Source organism: Macaca nemestrina, chromosome 10, assembly GCF_043159975.1.
Source record: "Macaca nemestrina isolate mMacNem1 chromosome 10, mMacNem.hap1, whole genome shotgun sequence".
Classification (NCBI taxonomy): Eukaryota; Metazoa; Chordata; class Mammalia; order Primates; family Cercopithecidae; genus Macaca; species Macaca nemestrina.
The window spans coordinates 86,324,933-86,345,838 of record NC_092134.1 but is presented as its reverse complement, the minus strand read 5'-3'; the positions used below and the strand labels follow the sequence as shown (position 1 = coordinate 86,345,838).

Genomic DNA, 20,906 nt, shown 5'->3' with positions numbered 1-20,906 from the left:
CTTGATTGAAATCGTACTTTTGTGTCTATGAAATGCTTTGATTATTTATTTTAGGGAATATTTACAAAAGGCTATAAAACAAAAGCTTAAAAAAGTGAGGTCACTGGAATTAATGGTCCATAGTTTTATCTTTTGTTTTTATAGAAGTTACCTGTATATCACTTATTAAGAACCTCCACTTCATTCATAAAAATGCCCTCTGCATTTCTTTCTGTAATTCATAGGAGTTGTTTATATTAGACTATTATTATGGGAAAATATGCTGCTTTAAGAATTTTTAAACTTGGTAATTTTCAGACTCAAAGTGTTTGGGATTCTTCTGTTGGTAATTTATTTTAAAAGAATTACAAATTTCAGATTGTGGCCTGGTAGGGATGATATAAATACAAACTGAATATACCCACAGTGATTCCTGCCTCCACAAAGTAAACCTGTGATTACATGGAGCCCAGTTTGAAGATCTTTATTCTAGTTTCCGTTTTTCACTTATCTTGCATGATTTTAGATGTGTTTAAGGACTACCTGGATAACGAACTTAGAAATACAGGCCTTATGGTGTGGTTTCATGATGCAGGGATTCATAGGGGAATCATGATCGATGTTGAGGGGTGTGAGCCAAATGTGCAGTAACAGCTGTCATAGCTGTAGATAGACACAGGTGCTCTCTACATTTTTACTCAATTAATTAATGGACTGCAGATCCGAGACCTACATAGCAAGTGAGGTCAATGTAGAAAGGGAATTCAAATCAGTTAACAATCTTTCCAGTGGTTATTTGGCAATTCTTTTTCTTTTTCTTTCTTTTTTTTTTTCTTTTTCTGACACAGTCTCACACTGTCACCCAGGCTAGAGTGCAGTAGCACAATCTTGGCTCACTGCAACCTCCACCTCCCAGGTTCAAACAATTCTGCTGCCTCAGCCTCCCAAGAAGCTGGGATTACAGGCGCGTGCCACCATGCCTAGCTAATTTTTGTATTTTTAGTAGAGACAGGGTTTTGCCATGTTGGCCACGCTGGTGTTGAACTCCTTATCTCAAGTGATCCACCCATCTTGGCCTCCCAAAGTGCTGGGATTACAAAATTGAACCACTGCACCTGGCCTGGCAATCATTTTTCTATTGCATTACTTACCACAGCATAGCATCTCCCAGTACTTTTCTGTATGTTTCCTTTGCTCCTAAAGCCGCTTTTGAAAATAGGCCTGCATTACTTCTTCCACTTTGGTGTTGTGTGGGTCAATGGATGTTCACTGACTGGCCTCAAATCAAAATATGAGTCTCTAGAGAATCCCCAGTCCACCTAAGTTTTCCTAAAGAAAAGTTCGAATTGTTTGCTTTTCTTTTTTCTCTCAGAACTGTATTGGCATGTAATTTAATTTTTGGCAAGTTTAAATTCACTTAGAAAACTAAGCAAATGCCAAGACATAGATAAATTATACAGGTGAGCGCATTAAAAATAATCCCTTATCTGTACCATCCAGTCCACTAAAATTTAACAGAATTTTGGAAAGTTCAAACTATTGGTTGGATCCCCCAATATTCCCAGTACGGTATTGTATTAAGATAGTCATATGCAAGAAACTTATAGTTACAAGTACTTCCCACAATGAATCAAAACATCTTGATTGTTAGTAACTGTCTCTGTGATTTAAAACTTCTCTGCAGGATCTCTAAAGCAACTGGCTTATTTCAATGTACCTCTTCTTGTCACTAAAGATCAATCAGAAAAGAAAAAAATCAACATAATTATTACAAAACTTCAATGAAAGATAAATGCTACGTGTTTGGTTTGTGATCATTGTAAAGCAATAGTCAATGAGTTGTAATTCATAGCTTATGAAGCTGTTAAAAAATTAATTATCCCCAAACAGGGAAATATAAACAAGATACCATAATTTATTGTGGTAGTAGACATTATTAATGCATATTTCTGTGACAGCGCTAGCCTCAGCCCAAAGTTTACTTTGAAAACAGAAAAACACATGGAACTATTTATAACTATGATTTTTTTTTTTTTCTTTTTTTTTTTGGAGACAGAGTCTTGCTCTGTAGCCCGGGCTGGGGTGCAGTGGCGCGATCTCGGCTCACTGCAAGCTCTGAATTCCGGGTTCACGCCATTCTCCTGCCTCAGCCTCCCGAGCAGCTGGGACTACAGGCGCCCACCACCACGCCCGGCTAATTTTTTTTGTATTTTTTTAGTAGAGACGGGGTTTCACCGTGTTAGCCAGGATGGTCTTGATCTCCTGACCTTGTGATCCGCCCGCCGGGGCCTCCCAAAGTGCTAGGATTACAGGCGTGAGCCACCGTGCCCGGCCATAACTATGATTTTTAAAATTATCTCGAAACTTTAAAAAAAAATTATGTTTTAATTCGAAGTTGGAATCAGGTTGCAATGATCATAAACCTCCCTCCTCTGGCTTAGACTCTTGGAACAGTCTCAGGTACTTCATTTACATACATCAATTTTAGCAGCCTGCTCTTTAAGTGCCGATTTTCCCACCCCTCCTCTTGAGAGAAGAGATTGCCTCTCTTTTTTTTTTTTTTTTTCTGAGAATCGCTCTGTCCGGCAGGCTGTAGTGCAGTGACACGATCTCGGCTTACTACAAACTCCGCCTCCCGGGTTCACACCATTCTCCTGCCTCAGCCTCCCAAGTACAGTAGCTGGGACTACAGGCGCCCGCCACCACACCCGGCTAATTTTTAAAATATTTTTAGTAGAGACGGGGTTTCACCATGTTAGCGAGGATGGTCTCAATCTCCTGACTTCGTGATCCACCCACCTCGGCCTCCCAAAGTACTGGGATTACAGGCCTGTGCCACAGCACCCGGCCGAGATTGCCTCTGTTTTTTTTTTTTTTTTTTTTTTTTTTTTTTTGGAGACGGAGTCTCTCTCTGTCGCCCAGGCTGGAATGCAGTGGCCGGATCTCAGCTCACTGCAAGCTCCGCCTCCCGGGTTTACGCCATTCTCCTGCCTCAGCCTCCCGAGTAGCTGGGACTACAGGCGCCCGCCACCTCGCCCGGCTAGTTTTTTGTATTTTTTTAGTAGAGACGGGGTTTCACCGTGTTAGCCAGGATGGTCTCGATCTCCTGACCTCGTGATCCGCCCGTCTCGGCCTCCCAAAGTGCTGGGATTACAGGCTTGAGCCACCGCGCCCGGCCTGCCTCTGTTTTTGATACTTGTCTCGCTTTGTCGTCTAGCCTGGAGTGCGTTGGTGCGATCTCCGCTCACTGCAACCTCCGCCTCCCCGATTCAAGCGATTCTCCTGCCTCAGCCTCTTGAGTAGCAGGGATTACAGGCGCGTGACCACACCCGGCTAATTTTTTATATTTTTGGTAGACACGGGGGTTTCAACATGTTGGCCAGGCTGGTCTTGAACTCCTGATCTCAAGTTATCCGCCCACCTTGGCCTCCTAAAGTGCTGAGATTACAGGTGGGAGCCACTACACCTGGCTGAAATTGCCTTTTCATACCTACTCCTTGCACCCAGTGCACTATTTGGCTCTCTGTGATCTTTATTAAGTGAATGAGTGAATCTATAAAATAGCTACCAAAATGAGTAAGTGTGCTTATCAAATTTGAAGCAAAGAAAGATGCCTAGGCTATAAAGATCACTGATCTGGCCATTTCAAATCCTTTTTATGTTTTATTTTTTATAAATAAAAAGAGCTCTGAAAATGGATGCTATCGACCTTTTTTTAAAATCAGAAAAGGTTTATGTCTCCAAATTATTCTTCTCTACTCACTCCCCTAAAAGTGTCATTTTGGTTTTGTTAAGTTTTATTTTTAATGCTTGGTCTCTTAGCTTAAATGATTCTTTCCCAAAATGATAGTCTTGAGGGTGTCAGATTTCATTAATCCTGTTACAGTTACAGTGCTCCTCTTTATCAAGAATTTCATTTCCATTTCAGGTTTGTTTGTTTGTTTGTTTTTGTGTTTTTGTTTTTGTTTTTGAGGCAGAGTCTCGCTATGTCACCCAGTCTGGAGTGCAGCAGCAAGACAGTAAGATCTCAGCTCACTGCAATCTCTGCCTCCAGGGTTCAAGCGATTCTCCCGCCTCAGCCTCACGAGTAGCTGGGATTACAGGCACCTGCCATGATGCCCACCTAATGTTTGTATTTTTGTAGAGAGGGGGGCTTTCAGCATGTTGGCCAGGTTGGTCTTGAACTTCTGACCCCAGGTGATCCACCCACCTTGGCCTCCCAAAGTGCTGGGTTTACAAGCAAGAGCCACCGTGCCTGGCCCCATTTTGCGTTCTAACTGGAATACTTCTTCCCAATCATTTTCCTCTCTCTTTCCTTCTCACCATCATAGCTGCATGTTCCATTAGAGAAGAATAATAAGGCCAGGCACGGTGGTTCACACGTGTAATCCCAGCACTTTGGGAGGGTGAAGTGAGTGAATCGCTTGAGACCAAGAGTTCAAGACCAGCCTGGCCAACACGGTGAAACCCCATCTCTACTAAAAATACAAAAATCAGCTGGGCATGGTGGCAAGTGCCTGTAATTGCAAGTATCTGGAGGCCAAGGCACGAGAATTGCTTGAACCTCAGAGGCAAAAGTTTCAGTGAGTGAGATCTCACCACTGCACTCCAGCCTGGGTGACAGAGCAAGACTCTGACTCAGAAAAGAAGACATTCTCAGGTAAATGTTTTTGTCAGATATTGGCCCTGAGCTCTTGTAGCAACATTTGGGTGGGTTAAGTTAACTGGTTAGGATATAGTACCTCCAGAAGTCCTCAGACACTATGAGGTTGTCAGTCTATAGAACTGTGTTTTGGTTTTTCTTCGCTTTTTCTTTACTTTTTTTTTTTGAGACAAAGTCACACTCCGTTGCCCAGGCTGGAGTTCAGTAGTGCAATCACAGCTTGCTGCAACCTCCACCTCCTGGACTCAGGCAATTCTCATGCCTCAGCCTCCTGAGTAGCTGGGATTACAGGCGTGTGCCACTACACCCAGCTCATTTTTAGTATTTTTAGTAGAGATAGGGTTTCACCAAGTTGCCCAGGCTGGTCCTGACCTCAGGTGATCTGTCCTTCTTGGCCTCCCAAAGTGTTGGGATTACAGGCGTGAGCCACCTCACCCTGCCTGGGTTCTTCTGAATTCAAAGTCTTTATGTGCTTTTATGTCTCCTGCTTGAGATTAGGATATGGGATTATACTCATTCACCACCCATCCCCTCCCTTCGTGACCACCTCTCCTGGGCAAAGGAGAGGGTTGCCTGACTATGAATAAGAAAAAGATAGGAAAAGATGCTTCTTCTATTAGAGATAGACTTTGGACTAAATCTTAGCTCTATCACATCGATATCTTTCCCTGTAAAATGGGAATAAGAGTTATCTCATAAAGGGCTGGGTGTGGTGGCTCACGCTTGTAATCCCAGCACTTTGGGAGGCCAAGGCGGGCAGATCATCTGAGGTCAGGAGTTCGAGACCAGCCTGGCCAAAATGGTGAAACCCTGTCTCTACTAAAAAACTACAAAAATTAGCCGGGCGTGGTGATGCGCACCTGTAATCCCAGCTACCCAGGAGGCTGAGGCAGGAGAATTGCTTGAACCTGGGAGGCGGAGGTTGCAGTGAGCCGAGATTGTGCCACTGCACTCCAGCCTGGGCAACAAGAGTGAAACTCCGTCTCAAAAAAACAAAGGTAATGTTGGTAAAGCACCTGGGATCTAGTAGCATTCAATAAACATTAATTTTGTTTTAGCCAAAATATTTCACTTGCATCATCTAATTTGATCTTCATAGAACCCTGACAAACAAGCAGAACAAATATTGTAATCTCTCCTTTATTGATTATTAACCTGGTATTCTCAAACTTCCTAAGTACGGGTTGAACATCCTTTATCCAAAATGCTTGGAATAAAAAGTGGCTAATACCTGTCATCCCAGCACTGTGGGAGGCTGAGGATGGCGGATCACCTGAGGTCAGGAGTTCGAGACCAGCTGGCCAACATGGTGAAACCCCATCTCTACTAAAAATATAAAAAATTAGTTAGGCGTGGTGGGCGCATGCCTGTAGTCCCAGCTACTCAGGAGGCTAAGACAGGAGAATTGCTTGAACCCAAGAGGCAGAGGTTGCAGTGAGCTGAGATTGCACCACTGTACTCCAGCCTGGGCACCAAGAGTGAAACTCCTCAAAAAAAAAAAAAAAAAAAAAAAAAAGGAAAAAAGAAAAAGAAGAGAAATCAAAACAAAAGTGTTTTGGATTTCAGATTTTTGGGTGATTTCAGAATATTTGCATGTATGTGGCGATGCCCATACATAGGCTGGGATGGGACCCAAGTGGAAACACAAAATTCGTTTATGTTTCATATACAGCATATACACATAGCCTGAAGGTAATTTTATACAATACTTTAAATTTTGTGCAGGAAACAAAGTCTGTGTGCATTGAACCATCAGAAAGCAAAAGTGTCACAATCTTAACCACTCATGTGGACTGTGGTTGTTTGACGTCACCATCATTTCTGACTCAGTTTATATGTTTAGAGGCAACTGACAAGTAATCATTTTCTTCTCTCTTTTTTTTTTTTTTTTGAGATGAAGTCTCTCTCTGTCACCCAGGCTGGAGTGCAGTGGCGCCATCGTGGTTCACTGCAAACTCCGCCTCCCAGGTTCATGCCATTCTCCTGCCTCAGCTGCCCGAGTAGCTGGGACTACAGGCACCCGCCACCACACCCAGCTAATTTTTTTTTTTTGTACTTTTAGTAGAGACGGGGTTTCACCATGTTAGCCAGGATGGTCGCAATCTCCTGACCTCATGATCTGCCCACCTCAACCTCCCAAAGTGCTGGGATTATAGGCGTGAGCCACCGCGCCCAGCAAGTAATCATTTTCTTACACTTATTAACACGTAAGCACTTAATAGTAGAAAATATGACATACTTTTCTCTCATTTTTTGAGACAGAGACTCACTCTGTCGCTCAGGCTGGAATGTAGTGGTACGATCTTAGCTCACTGCAACCTCCGCCTCCCAGGTTCAAGGGGTCTCCTGCCTCAGCCTCCGAGTAGCTGGGATTACAGGCATGTGCCACCATGCCTGGCTAATTTTTGTATTTTTTGTAGAGACAGGATTTCACCATGTTGGCCAGACTGGTCTTGAACTCTTGGTCTCAAGTGATCCACCTGCCTCGACCTCTCAAAGTGCTGCGATTACAGGCGTGAGCCTCCTCACCTGGCCAACATACCATTAATATAGTGAAAAAGTAGGCCGGGCGCGGTGGCTCAAGCCTGTAATCCCAGCACTTTGGGAGGCCGAGGCGGGCGGATCACAAGGTCAGGAGATCGAGACCACAGTGAAACCCCGTCTCTACTAAAAATACAAAAAATTAGCCGGGCGCGGTGGCGGGCGCCTGTAGTCCTAGCTACTCAGGAGGCTGAGGCAGGAGAATGGCGTGAACCCAGGAGGCGGAGCTTGCAGTGAGCCGAGATCGCGCCACTGCACTCCAGCCTGGGCAACAGCGTGAGACTCCGTCTCAAAAAAAAAAAAAAAATATATATATATATATAGTGAAAAAGTAATGTGTTCAGTGTAACTTGGAGCATCATGTTGGCTCTCAAAAAGTTTTGGGTTTGGAAGAACTTTGGAAGTTTGAATTAGGGATGCTCAACTTTTAATAATAATAACTAACTCTTATCAGCACTTACTACTCGTTAGGCATTATTTTTTTTTTTTAATTTTTATTTATTTATTTATTTTTGAGACGGAGTCTCGCTCTGTCGCCCAGGCTGGAATGCAGTGGACGGATCTCAGCTCACTGCAAGCTCCGCCTCCTGGGTTTATGCCATTCTCCTACCTCAGCCTCCCGAATAACTGGGACTACAGGCGCCTGCCACCTCACCCGGCTAGTTTTTTGTATTTTTTTGTAGAGATGGGGTTTCACGGGGTTAGCCAGGATGGTCTCGATCTCCTGACCTCGTGATCTGCCCGTCTCAGCCTCCCAAAGTGCTGGGATTACAGGCTTGAGCCACCGTGCCCAGCCTCGTTAGGTATTATTATAAACAGTTTACATTTAATCCTTACATCAGATGTATGAAGTCTACTAATAGGTCCATTTTACAGATCTGGAAAATTAGGGCAGAGAAAGGCTAAATAACTTTCCCAAGTTCAAAATGCTAGCAAATAGGAGAGTTAGGATTCAAACCCAGGTAGTATGATTCCAAACACAATGCTCTTTGCTAGTACTCTGTAGACGGGGCTATGGATAGCCTCTAGCTATCTTCTTAAGTGGATCTTCTTAAGTGGGGTCTTCGGGTGGGCTTGGAACCAAATTAATGCAAGACAGATTAACAGAAGAAAAGCATGTATGTTTTATTAATTTTTTACATGAACATGGGGACCCTCTTAAGAGAGTGAAGACCCCAAGAAATGGCCAAAGCAGAAAGCTTTTATACCTTTTAGACAAAGAACTACACAATTTGTGAAGAAATGACAGGACAAAGGGGTATAAGCAAGGGGTAGTAAATTCCAGGAGAGTCGCTAGGAGATAAATGGAAGGCGGGTATAAAGCTAGTGGAGGATAAGGGGTTTTTTTGGTCAGTTTATTTATACAGCTCCATTGCAGCGGTCACTTCTTAAATCACTGGAAACAAGGGTTATCTTCTCGCCCTGGTGCAGAGAAGGCCGCCTTTTCACAGGAATTTTTATGGCTTGATAAGAAAGAGCAGATCTGGAGGCCCTTTCTGCCACCGCTGATTCTCAAGCATCTTCGCTCAAAAATATTTATATCAGAGAGGCATATTTTGGGGTGACATACGCTAGTTTCCTTCAACTCTTAAGTGCCTCCGACAGTCTTTAAGTAGTGGACTTGAAGTTAATATCTCTCCAAGTCTAGGGCACTTGGCTGGCAGAGAAGGAGCGCATTAGGGAATTCCATAAGCAACACTGTGGCAGAGACAGCACTGAATAATTATCAGATCTGCCAGCTTCCGGACAGAACTGTGTTAACGGGGAGGTGCATTAGGGCACAGATTATGGCCAGAGTGCTGGCCCAGAGAAGGCACAGAGAGCTGGGCTGGCACAGGAGCCCTGAAAACACAAAAGGAAAGGGTTTCCGTCTTCACATTTTGCACTTTGGAGACTTGAGTCTAGAGTGGGAAGGAATACGTTTCCCAAAGACCCCTAGACTTTCACAGTTCTTGGCCCTTACCACTTTCTACATGATAATACAGCTATCAACCAGTATTTCTGGTCTGCTTTTTGAGGGCAAGATCATATTTTACTTATTTTTATGCTCCCTATGTGGAGCATATGGTAGGCACTTATTAAGTGTGAGTTGGAGGAATACATGAATCTAAAGAAATGAACATGCTTGAGTCCCAAAGGGATTTGGAGTTTGCTTCAGTTTTGTTTCGTTTTTCTTTGCTTTTTTTTTTGGAGATGAAGGTCTTGCTATGTTGCCCAGGCTGGTTTCAAACTCCTGGTCTCAAGCAATCCTCCTGCCTCAGTCTCCCAAAGTGCTGCGATTACAAACATAAGCCACCGCACCCAGCCAAAACTTTTATTCTGATAGCAAAAATATTTTAATGAAGATTCTTTGTGGGGAAGATGTCAATATTTTCAACTGTTCTCTTATGAAACAATATTCTACCTATTTTAATATTTTCGTTTTTGTATTTATATCCATTTAAAACTAAAATAGGATATATAGCTTTTAAAACTTGAATGTGTAGTTTAATAATAGCTATCCACCCACACCTATTAAAATGTTTACTAATGCATAAAATCTTACAAGTTTCAAGCTGCACCGGATTTTCATGGCTTTGTGTAAGTAGATGAAATGGATGCCATGTTCCTCCCATTTGCAATCTCTAGCAGTATTTTAGTGTTTCTACTATTTAGTCATCTGTGGATATGAGTTGTAAATGGCAGCTTGAAATAATCTGAAGTTTTGAGGATGAGTTTCACAGCTTTTAACATTGCATCCAATGTGCTGGAGAGAAAAAACTTTTTCTCTACTCTTTTAGCTTCAGTACCTGGGGGCATACAGATTAAACTAACAAAAGACAGATTAACGGGAGAAAAGGCATACAATTTTATTTATTTTGTGTGTGTTGCCAAGATACAGATCTAGACATTGTATTTGTTTATGTATTTATTTATTTAGAGATAGGGTCTCACTTTGTGGCCCAGGCGGGAGTGAAGTGGCTGGAACACTGCTTACTGCAGCCTCAACCTCCTGAGCCCAAGCCATCCTCCCGCCTCAGCCGTGCGCCACCATGACTGGTTAATTTTTGTATAGAGATGGCGTTTCGTCATGTTGCCCAGGCTGGTCTCGAACTCCTGAGTTCAAGTGATCCCGCCCACCTTGGCCTTCCAAAGTGCTGGGTTTGCAGGCGTGAGCCACCGCGCCAGCCACAGTTTTTAAATTAATATTGGCAGGCAGGGAGTGCACCAGAAAACAGTGAAACTTAGGGCTTTGGGCTTTAAGGGATGATGAATTGTGGGGAAGTGACTGGGAAATAAATGGGGGGAGCTCATGGAAGATAAGGGCTGTTATAGTAAGGTCTATTATGAAAAATCATCTTGGTGTCTATTCCCTGTCTTCGGTGAAAAGGATGATAACCTGTCTGATTGATAAGAGTTGCTCTTGTTTCCCTGGTTGGGGGAAGGGTGTTTACCTTCCTCAAAGGGAAATATATGCCCTGATTCTAGGGCAGATAAAAGGAGGGCAGATAACTTCCTGCATCTGTCAATTTTCAGTTGCTTTCTGCTCAAAATAATCCTCATGCTAAAGTGCACATTTTGGAGTGGCATATTCCGATTCTCTTCAAATGTAAAGCAAATAATATTACAGCTGAAACGTATTCAAATTATTTCGTTTTATCCTGATTTTTTTCAGTCCTATTGATGAGAAACAGCTACTTCCTTATAAAATAAGTCTGTTTTTACGGGTTTTTTTGTTTTGTTTTTTGTTTTTGTTTGTTTTCTGAGACGGAGTTTTGCTCTTGCCCAGGCTAAAGTGCAATGGCACGATCTCGGCTCACTGGCAAATTTGCCTCCCGGGTTCAAGCGACTCTCCTGCCTCAGCCTCCCAAGTAGCTGGGATTACAGGCATGTGACACCACACCCGGCTAATTTTGTATTTTTAGAAGAGATGGGATTTCTCCGTGTTGGTCAGGCTGGTCTCAAACTCCCGACCTCAGGTGATCCGCCCGCCTTGGCCTCCCAAAGTGCTGGGATTACAGGCATAATCCCACTGTGCCGGCCTGTTTTTATGTTCTTGACCTAGCACAGGTACTCTTTCCTTGTGTTACCTGTTGCATTTCATTTAATTCTTTTAAAGCTATAGCAAGCAATTTAAGACTATAAAGGATATTTACAAAAATAAAAGGGAAGGGAAGTCAACCAGAATCCTATTCTATGAAGATACATTTTTACATATTTCCTTTCAATGTTATCTATGCATATCTCTTTTATATAGTTTAAGTGATGGAGCATTCAGTATGGGATGTAACTTCTTCCACTTAACATTACATCACAAACATTCTCCATGTTCTTGCATACTTGGGGTCCTCATTATCTAACAGTGGCATAGAGCTAACCATCTCCACTTAGGCTTCTGGGCTGCTTCCAGGCTCTTGGCTAGGCATCCTGCTAGCACTCTCAGCCCTAGGAAGGGTGGATCCGTACTTGGCTCCTCCCCACCAGGTGGAACCTGAGCCTCCAACAGCAGCCTCAGGCCATTCAGAGGTCAAGCCCCAGGCCGAAACTGCGACTAGACAAAGAAGGCTTTTGGCTCTCTCGCCCATCTCCCAGGTCCAGGCTTGGTGGAGCCTGCTATGCGGGCATTCCAGGTCCACCCCCTCGGGGCAGAGGCCACTGCGCCATCCCCTTCCCCATGGTCTCCCTACCCCCGACCTGCACTGGGCGCTCCGCCCAGAGGTGAGTCCCTCCCAGCCGTTCTCTCCTTCTGTCCTAGCCATCCGCAGACCCACCCTGTGCAAGGGAAGGAGCTAGGCCGTGCGCCCTGGGCGTCATGATCCTCCTGAGGGCCTCCGAAGTGCGGCAGCTGCTCCACAATAAGTTCGTGGTCATCCTGGGGGACTCTGTGCATAGGGCGGTATACAAGGACCTGGTACTTCTGCTGCAGAAGGACTGCCTGCTCACTCCCCAGCAGCTCAAAGCAAAGGGGGAGCTGAACTTCGAACAAGATGAGCTGGTGGACGGAGGCCAGCGGGGCCACATGCACAACGGCTGTAACTACCGTGAGGTCCGCGAGTTCCGCTCCGACCACCATCTGGTGCGTTTTTACTTCCTCACCCGCGTGTACTCCGACTACCTCAAGACCATCTTGAAAGAGCTGCAGTCGGGCGAGCATGCCCCCGACCTGGTCATCATGAATTCCTGCCTCTGGGACATCTCCAGGTATGGTTCGAACTCCTGGTGGAGCTACCTGGAGAACCTGGAGAACCTGTTCCGGTGCCTGGGCCAGGTGCTGCCGGAGTCTTGCCTCCTGGTGTGGAACACGGCCATGCCTGTGGGCGAGGAAGTCAACGCGAGTTTTCTTCCGCCCGAGCTCCGGCAGCAGAAGGCCACCTTCCTGAAAAACAGAGTGGTCGAAGCCAACTTCTATAGCGCCACCGAGGCACGTAAATATAACTTCGATGTACTGGACTTGCATTTTTACTTCCGCCACGCGAGGGAGAACCTGCACTTCGACGGGGTGCACTGGAATGGACGCGTGCACCGCTGCCTCTCCCAGCTGCTGCTGGCCCATGTGGCTGACGCCTGGGGTGTGGAGTTGCCCCAGCGCCATCCTGTGGGAAAGTGGATCAAGAAGAAAAAACCTGGCCCGAGAGTTGAAGGGCCGCCCCAGGGCAACAGAAATCACCCGGCCTTACCTCTGTCCCCACCCTTACCTTCCCCCACATACTGCCCCCTGCTTGGGTTCCCACCCCAGCAATTGCCGCTGCTCCCGCTCCTGCCCCCACAGCCTCCTCCTCCCATTCCCCTTCACCAGGGAATGCCCCGGTTCCCACAGGGTCCCCCAGATGCCTGTTTTTCATCAGACCATACTTTCCAGTCAGATCAATTCTATTGCCATTCAGATGTCCCCTCATCAGCCCATACAGGTTTCTTCTTCCAAGACAACTTTGCGATTGGTCCCCAGCTGCCTATGCCCTTCTTCCCCACACCCCGTTATCAGCGGCCTGCCCCTGTGGTCCATAGGGGTTTTGGCAGGTATCGTCCCCGTGGCCCCTATGTGCCCTGGGGACAGCAGCCTCGACCTTCAAAGAGAAGGGCCCTAGCCAACCCCGAGCCAAGGCCTCAATAGATGGACCTAGGCCTTATTTCCTCTTTATGAACATGGATTGGACAGATCTGACACTTCCTTTCCATTGCTTGGCCTGAACAGACTGACCTTGTTAACTTAAGCCTGGAGTCCATGCCTGGTCTTCTTTTTGTTCATTGCTGTTACCAAGAAAGCCAAGGAGGAGCAGTCTGACTCATTCTTCTTGGCTGCAGCCTCTTCCCCACTTCCTGGGGTTGACCCAGCATTATTCCTGCCTCCCCACTCCCTATTCTCTTTGCCTTTGTGTAAAACTAAAATTGAAATAAAGAAGTTGCACAAAAGTAGTTGTGGGTTTTGCATGTCTATATTTAATGGATGCCTCTCCATTAAACAATTAGTTCTCAGTATGTTTTGGCTCTGTGTCCCCACCCAAATCTCATTTTGAATTGTAATAATCCCCATGTGTCATGGGCGGAACCATGTGCAGGTAATTGAATCGTGGGGGTGGTTTCCCCTATGCTGTTCTCATTATAATGAGTGAGTCTCACCAGATCTGATGGGTTGTTGTTGTTGTTGTTGTTGTTTAGACAGAATTTTGTTGTTGTTGCTCTGGCTGGAGTGCAATGGCGCGATCTCAGTTCACCGCAACCTCCTCCTCCCAGGTTCAAGCAACTCCCTTGCCTCAGCCTCCCAAGTAGCTGTGATTACAGGCATGCAGCACCACTCCTGGCTAATTTTGTATTTTTAGTACAGACGAGGTTTCTCTGTTGGTCAGGCTGGTCTCAAACTCCCAACCTCAGGTGATCCGCCCACCTTGGCCTCCCAAAGTGCTGGGACTGAGCCACCGGGCCCAGCCACCACTTCTCTGTTTTTAAGAATGTTAACATAACTAAGACCGTTTAAATGCTAGGCTCACTGTATCACTCAACTAGTGAAATGTTTTTTTGTGGTTTTTTTTTTGTTTTTTTTTTTTTTTGAGACGGAGTCTCGGTCTGTCGCCCAGGCTGGAGTGCAGTGGCCCGGATCTCAGCTCACTGCAAGCTCCGCCTCCCGGGTTCACGCCATTCTCCTGCCTCAGCCTCCCGAGTAGCTGGGACTACAGGCGCCCGCCACCTCGCCCGGCTAGTTTTTTGTATTTTTTAGTAGAGACGGGGTTTCACTGGGTTAGCCAGGATGGTCTCGATCTCCTGACCTCGTGATCCGCCGGTCTCGGCCTCCCAAAGTGCTGGGATTACAGGCTTGAGCCACCGCGCCCGGCCATGAAATGTTAATACTTAGATAAAACAGTCAAATTCAGATGTGATTAAAATTGTTCAAATAATAGGATTTTTCATTGCATTGATTTGACTGGTTTGTAGCTCCCCAATACCACCATCCCTAAATTTGACAAGAATTAGGACATGCTGTCTTGCAAAAATTAGGTTCATGAAGTCACAAGAAATTGGTGAAATTATATATATCTACAGAAGGAATACATTAGCAGCTTTTAATCCATTAAAAAAACAAGATTCTTGGAGAATGGGACCTTTATCTTATCTCTGTGTCTCAAATCTTAGCACAACGCCTGGCACTTAATAAATACTGAATAGCATTTCTGGATGAATCAATGAGTGAATAAAGAGATGGCTTATAAATAAATGTTTCTGATGAGACTACAGTCCAAATCTCTAGAGTTACCATAAATCAACATTTAATCTTTGTAACACATCTGAAGGAATATTATTGAAATAGCATGATGATGGTCTTTAAGGATTCTAGAAAGGGAGTGATGAGTCAGAATTTGCCAGAATGTCCCAGCATCGTCAGGTGAAAGAGAACCTGTCTGGTCAATGTAAATGTTCTAATCCCATGGAGATTAGGGCAGCAGACTATGAGATTTGGTAACATTTGCCATCAAGACGAGCTAGCTGCCTTCATTCTGCCTTTATGTTTCCCAGTCAACACCAAACAGTGTTTAGCTGCTGATCTGAGTAAGCTGACACATTTAGCGTTTCTATTCCCATGAACAAGGTAATACATTGGTGTTCTGGTTTATAACTCTCTCTTGTGAGTTAGGTCAGTACGTCTGAATCCTTAATCTGATGATGCCTGATGAACCAAGGAGAATGACTTATTAGATATACAGTGCTGAAGATCAGACGCTGAATCAATGGTGAATCCACAATATTATGGATGAAATTGCATCAACTACTCAACAGAGAAAGTTCTGTTTCTCTCCGATGGGTAGGAGTGCAGGGAGACTCGAACAGGGGAAATCTTTTCCTTCAAAGGTGTATTAATTTCCTGTGGCTGCTGTAATAAAAAAACACCACAGACTTGGTGACTTAAAATAACACATTTATCTCCTAATTCTGGAAGTCAGAAGCCTGAAATCCATCACTCCAAAATAAAACCCTTACTATGTCCTCACCTGTATAACATGATCAGGCTTCTACCTGCCCTGGCAATGTCATCTTCTGGAACTCTCTTTATTGCTCTTTATTCTTTGAACCACACAGGACTTCTTTCCATTCATACAGCACAACAAGCTCTTTTATAACTTGGGTCTTTGCACTTGCTGTTTCCTTTACCGCATTGTTCTATATCCCGTACTTCCTAGGTCTTTTAATTCCTAACTCATCCTTCCATTCTCACTTTGCAAGTTCCCTCCTAAAAGGCCTTTCAGGACCATTTCATCTGAAAGTACCATGATGTTCTGTCATAGCACTCTTTACTTTCTTTGTATGGCTTACCTCACTCTGCAATGGCTTCAGTAGTTACTTGTTAGCCTCCCTACTAGAATGAAAGTTCCATGAGTCTTGTTTACTCTGGACTTCCCAAGGCCTACTAGCACAGTGCCTGATAAAGAGGTTTTCAAGTATTTATGCTTTAGTTAAATATTCAAGCACATAATTCACTCACATTCAGTAATCAACTAAGAATGCAATTTGTATTAAGATTGAGCAACATCAGCCCAAACAGCTATTGTGAAAAAATAATAATTGAGCAGCATTTGATTACTTAGAAAATGTCTACAGAACATTCCCACAACTTTACCTAAATTATGCTGGCTAGCTAGCCCTCTTCCCCACCCCACCCCTCCACCCACTGGGAGTAAGACTCAGACAGCACATTCAGTGAATGCTTGCCTTTAATTTCATACATATCCTGGCTTTTATCTTCCAGCCTAGGGCTTTCTTCTTTGCCCATATTTGCTATTTTCACCTTGCTCCTTAAATGAGGAAACCTAGCAAAGCAATCAAGCTCTTGTCTGGTAAAAAGAACCAAAACTATTCAGCATCCGTGAGAGAAATTATTGCTCCACTGTTGAGGTTTAGAATGCAGGGTTCATTTGGCCTATTTTCCATCCTCAAGAAACAACAGCACTCACAGATTTACATACTTGAGTCTCGTCTTAAATTTCCTGGAAAAGTAAAATTAATGATTACATTGACATCAGCGAAGCAGCATGTTTCTCACAGGATTCTATACTAATATATTATACCAAAGGCCAGATTTTAAAGCTGTAACAATATTTTTCCATATGTACAAAGAAAGCAAGGTCCAGCATTTGAAAACAAAACAAACCTTCCCTCCCAGAGTAGGATTAACAACAGCCCTTCACGGTCAGCCACGGTCAGCTCTTGCTCTCGCTGCCAGGAGGCAACATTCACGGCTAAATATGGAGTTGTACAAAGCGGCAGCCCCTCTCTTCGACAATTTTATGTTCACGACTTCTGCAAAGGTAAGTTGTTTCAAAAACTTAGATCATTAAGATGCATGTGAGGCCAGGCGCGGTGTCTCACGCCTGTAATCCCAGCACTTTGGGAGGCCGAGGCGGGCAGATCACGAGGTCCGGAGACGAGCCCATCCTAGCTAACACGGTGAAACCCCATCTCTACTAAAAATACAAAAACTTAGCTGGGCGTGGTGGCGGGCTCTTGTAGTCCCAGCTACTCGGGAGGCTGCGGCAGGAAAATGGCATGAACGTGGGAGGCGGAGCTTGCAGTGAGCTGAGATCGCCCCACTGCACTCCAGCCTGGGCGACAGAGCAAGACTCCGTCTCAAAAAATAAAAAAAGGTGAATGTGAGAGAAAGAAATTACCGTTGTTTTAAACTATTGTATGTTTGTTTCCATAAACTCCAGGAATAATATTCTCATTCTCATAACTCAAGAAAGAGCTCTACCATGGCATGCTTAATTTTATAGATAAACAGTGGCATGCTTAATTTTATAGATATACAAACAGTCTCTGACTTACGAACTTTCAATGTACGATTCTTCAAATTTACGATGGCGGGAAAGCAATATGCATTCATTAAAGAGTGGTCTAAAGGCCAAGTGTGGTGGCTCACGTCCGTAATCCCAGCACTTTGGCAGGCTTGATCCCAGGTTTGAGACCAGCTTGATCAACATAGTGAAACCCCCCATCTCTATACAAAAAATTTTAAACAATTAGCCAGGCATGGTGTCAAGTAACTGTAGTACCAGCTACTCAGGAGGCTGAGTTAGGAGCTGAGGCTTGAGCCCAGGAGTTGGAGACTGCAGTGAGCTATGATCATACCACTGTACTCCAGACTGGGCAACAGAGTGAGACCCTCTCTGAAAAAAACAAAACAAAAAGCCCAATGATCTCTCTCAATGCTGAGCAGCATAGCCACAGCAGCTCCCAGTCAGCCATGCCATCACTAAGGTAACAACTGATAGATACTCTACAGTGTCCTGTGTTGCCAGATGATTTTGCCCAGTTGTAGGCTAATACAATTGTTCTGAGCACATTTAAGGTAGGATTGACTAAGCTATGATGCTCAGAAGTTTAGGGGAACTAAGTGCATTTTTGATTTACAATATTTTCAGCTTATGATGGATCATAAACTCTTTGTAAGTTGAGGAGCATCTGTAGTTTTTATTGGAAGATTTAACCCCTTTGTAAGTTGAGGAACATCTGTAGTTTTTGTCACAAGACTTTACCCATTTAACTTTAAAGAAACATTTCCTAAAACATGTGACTTTGCCCCTTGGTTTTACTCCATATGCATTCTATAGGCGAGGATGTTTGTAAAAGGATTCTTTCTATAACTGCTTTACGTGGAAATTCACAATGACCTTTAATAGATTAGAGGCTCTGAGAAGTTCTGCATGAAATAAACTTGACTAAGTGTGTTTAACTTAGTATTCCCAAGATGTATTTAACCCAGAACCATTTTCATACATTGTGTCTTTATTTATTTATTATTTTTAGAGATAGGATCTCACTTGTCGCCAGGCTGGAGTGCAGTGGCATGATCACGGCTAACTGCAGCCGTGAATTCCTAGCTCAAGTGATCCTCCTGCCTTAGCCTCCCAAGTAACTGAGACTACAGGCGCCACTCCCAACTATTTTTTTGTTTATTTTAATTTTTCTTTTCTTTTCTTTTTTTTTTTTTTTTGAGACTGAGTCTTGCTCTGTCGCCCAGGCTAGAGTGCAGTGGTGCTATCTCGACTCTCTGCAATCTTCACCTCCCGGGTTCAAGTGATTATCCTTCCTCAGCCTCCGGAGTAGCTGGGATTACAGGCGCCTGCCACCAGGCCTGGCTAATTTTTGTATTTTTAGTTGAGACAGGGTTTCACCATGTTGGTCAGGCTGGTCTCAATCTACTGACCTTGTGATCCACCCGCCTTGGCCTCCCAAAGTGCTGGGATTACAGGCGTGAGCCACTGTGCCCGGCTTGTTTTAATTTTTCTAGAAATGGGGTCTCATTGTGTTACCCAAGCTGGTCTCGAACTCCTGGCCTTAAGTGATCTTCCCTTTTTGGCTTCCCAAAGTGCTAGGATTATGGGTATGAGCCACCGTGCCCAGCCTTAGCATCTTGTTAAAAATGTATTTTGGGAAATAGTAGTCTAGAGAATGCCAAATAAAATGGTTAGGGTAAGTGAAGAGAAAAGAAGGTTTGTGAGTGATATTTTATATATGAAGCCCTTTTCTGATGTAGCAGTGCCCAAACAGGAGCTAATATTTGTTAGGTAAGCCTGGGACAAGTGTGGAAATGGCTGATTAGCTGAAGTACGATAAACTGGACCAAAAATGATTGCCCTCATCTTCCTCTAAAATGGGAGACGGAGACAGCCAATCTTTATAATAAGTTCTGGGCCAATTCCAGTCCAGCCTGTGGAGTGTGGTGTGCAGCAGAAGTGTTCCAGCCCAGGTATTCAATGCTTGGCACAGGGTCACAGAATATCCCAAGACATATCCCAGTGGAACATGGTAATTGGGAAGTAGAGAATAAACAGTGTTCCGAGGCTGAGCAGAGAGTCATTCAACAGCAGCACACTCTATCAACACTTAACAACGTTGTTAGGAGCAGACTCCAGTCCCTAGGAAAGGGCCTATCTTAGAAAAAGGAGAGCACCAGCAGGAGCTCCTGTAGATAAGCTAGACATCCTTGGAAGAAAAGACATAACCAGCCCATGTGACCTGACAAGTCTCATCTAGACTCTGGGCAAAGTACCCTCTTGTGCCCTGTAATCATGATACCTCTTTGACTTGACCATTTGCTGGCTTCTTGAGCTGGACTTGTCTTTACTTCTTACTCCCATGTCTACGTAGCATGGGCTAATTTTTGGCAAGTAGTCTTTGATTTTGTATTTCCTCTGGATAATGATGTCTCACCACCAGATTGATTCCTTCCCTACCATCCACTCTTCCCTACCTGCACCAGCCCTAAGGCGGTGGCTCTCAAACTCTATTTATTGTGCATCAGAATCTCCGGGTGGACTTGTTAGGACACTGCTGCTGTCCCCCAACCACCCCACTTCCCAAGTTTCTGACTCAGTCTAGAGTAGAGCGCTAGAAGTTGCATTTCCAGTAAGTTCTCAGATGAGGAGGACCACACTTTGAAAACCACCACTTTTTTTTATTCTTCCAAAGAAACAAAACATAGAATCGTGTAGCCATAACCCAGATTTAACCATTGTTAACATTTTGCCAGTTCATCTTTTTTCTGAAGTATTTTAAAGTAAATTAGTTCATAATATTTCATCTATAAATATTTCATATGTTGGAAATAAGGACATTTTCCCACATAACTGCAGGATTAGTATCATATCTAACAAAATTGACATAAGTTGCTGATATTATCTGATACTCAGTCCCAGAAATGTTTCCTGCATCTATTCAAACTGGGATCCACTAAAGAATCACTCATTGCATTGGCTTTTATGTCTCTCAAATCTCTTTTAAGCTAGAATAGAATCCAACACCACTGTGTCTTTTTTTTCTTTTTTTCCAAGACATTAACTTGTTGAAAAGACTTATCCTGTAGAATATTCCACTTTCTGGGTTTGTCTAATGATTTCTTCATGGTGTTATCTAAATTTTATTTTATCCCCTGTATTTCTTCTTCTTCTTTTTTTTTTTTTTTTTTTTTTTTTTTTTTTTTTTTTTTGAGATGCAGTCTTACTCTGTTGCCCAGGCTGGGATGCAGTGGTGCGATCTTGGCTCCCTGCAACCTCCGCCTCCTGGGTTCAAGCAATTCTCTGCCTCAGCCTCCCAAGTAGCTGATATTACAGGCTCCTGCCACCATACCCGGCTAATTTTTGTATTTTTAGTAGAGACAGGGTTTCACCATCTTGGCCAGGCTGGTCTTGAACTCCCGACCTCGTGATCCACCCGCCTCAGCCTCCCAAAGTGTTGGGATTACAGGTGTGAGCCACCA

The 20,906-nt window shown here is 44.1% G+C and overlaps 1 protein-coding gene and 1 long non-coding RNA gene across 9 annotated transcripts in view; one reads left to right on the top strand and one right to left on the bottom strand.

Moving 5' to 3' along the window:
- The window catches only part of LOC105470069 (PC-esterase domain containing 1B), a 157,691-nt gene that overhangs the window by 12,887 nt on the left and 123,898 nt on the right, over positions 1-20,906 (top strand). For 2 of the 8 annotated variants that reach the window (XM_011721813.2, XM_011721815.3), the window contains exon 2: positions 11,919-13,576. The exons of 4 other annotated variants lie outside the window; for them this stretch is intronic. In XM_011721813.2, the coding sequence (XP_011720115.2) occupies positions 11,976-13,274 (1,299 nt within the window). In that variant the 5' untranslated portion in view covers positions 11,919-11,975 and the 3' untranslated portion in view covers positions 13,275-13,576. Of the gene's footprint in view, positions 1-4,310; positions 7,304-11,896; positions 13,577-20,906 lie in introns of those variants that run through there. 2 more of the 8 variants (XR_011609200.1, XM_071071826.1) reach the window with 2 other exon arrangements.
- The window catches only part of LOC105470070 (uncharacterized), a 39,230-nt gene continuing 33,224 nt past the window's right edge, over positions 14,901-20,906 (bottom strand). Inside the window, exon 2 of the long non-coding RNA XR_980248.3 lies at positions 14,901-16,948. This is a non-coding gene — a long non-coding RNA (uncharacterized lncRNA). The remainder of the gene's footprint in view (positions 16,949-20,906) is intronic.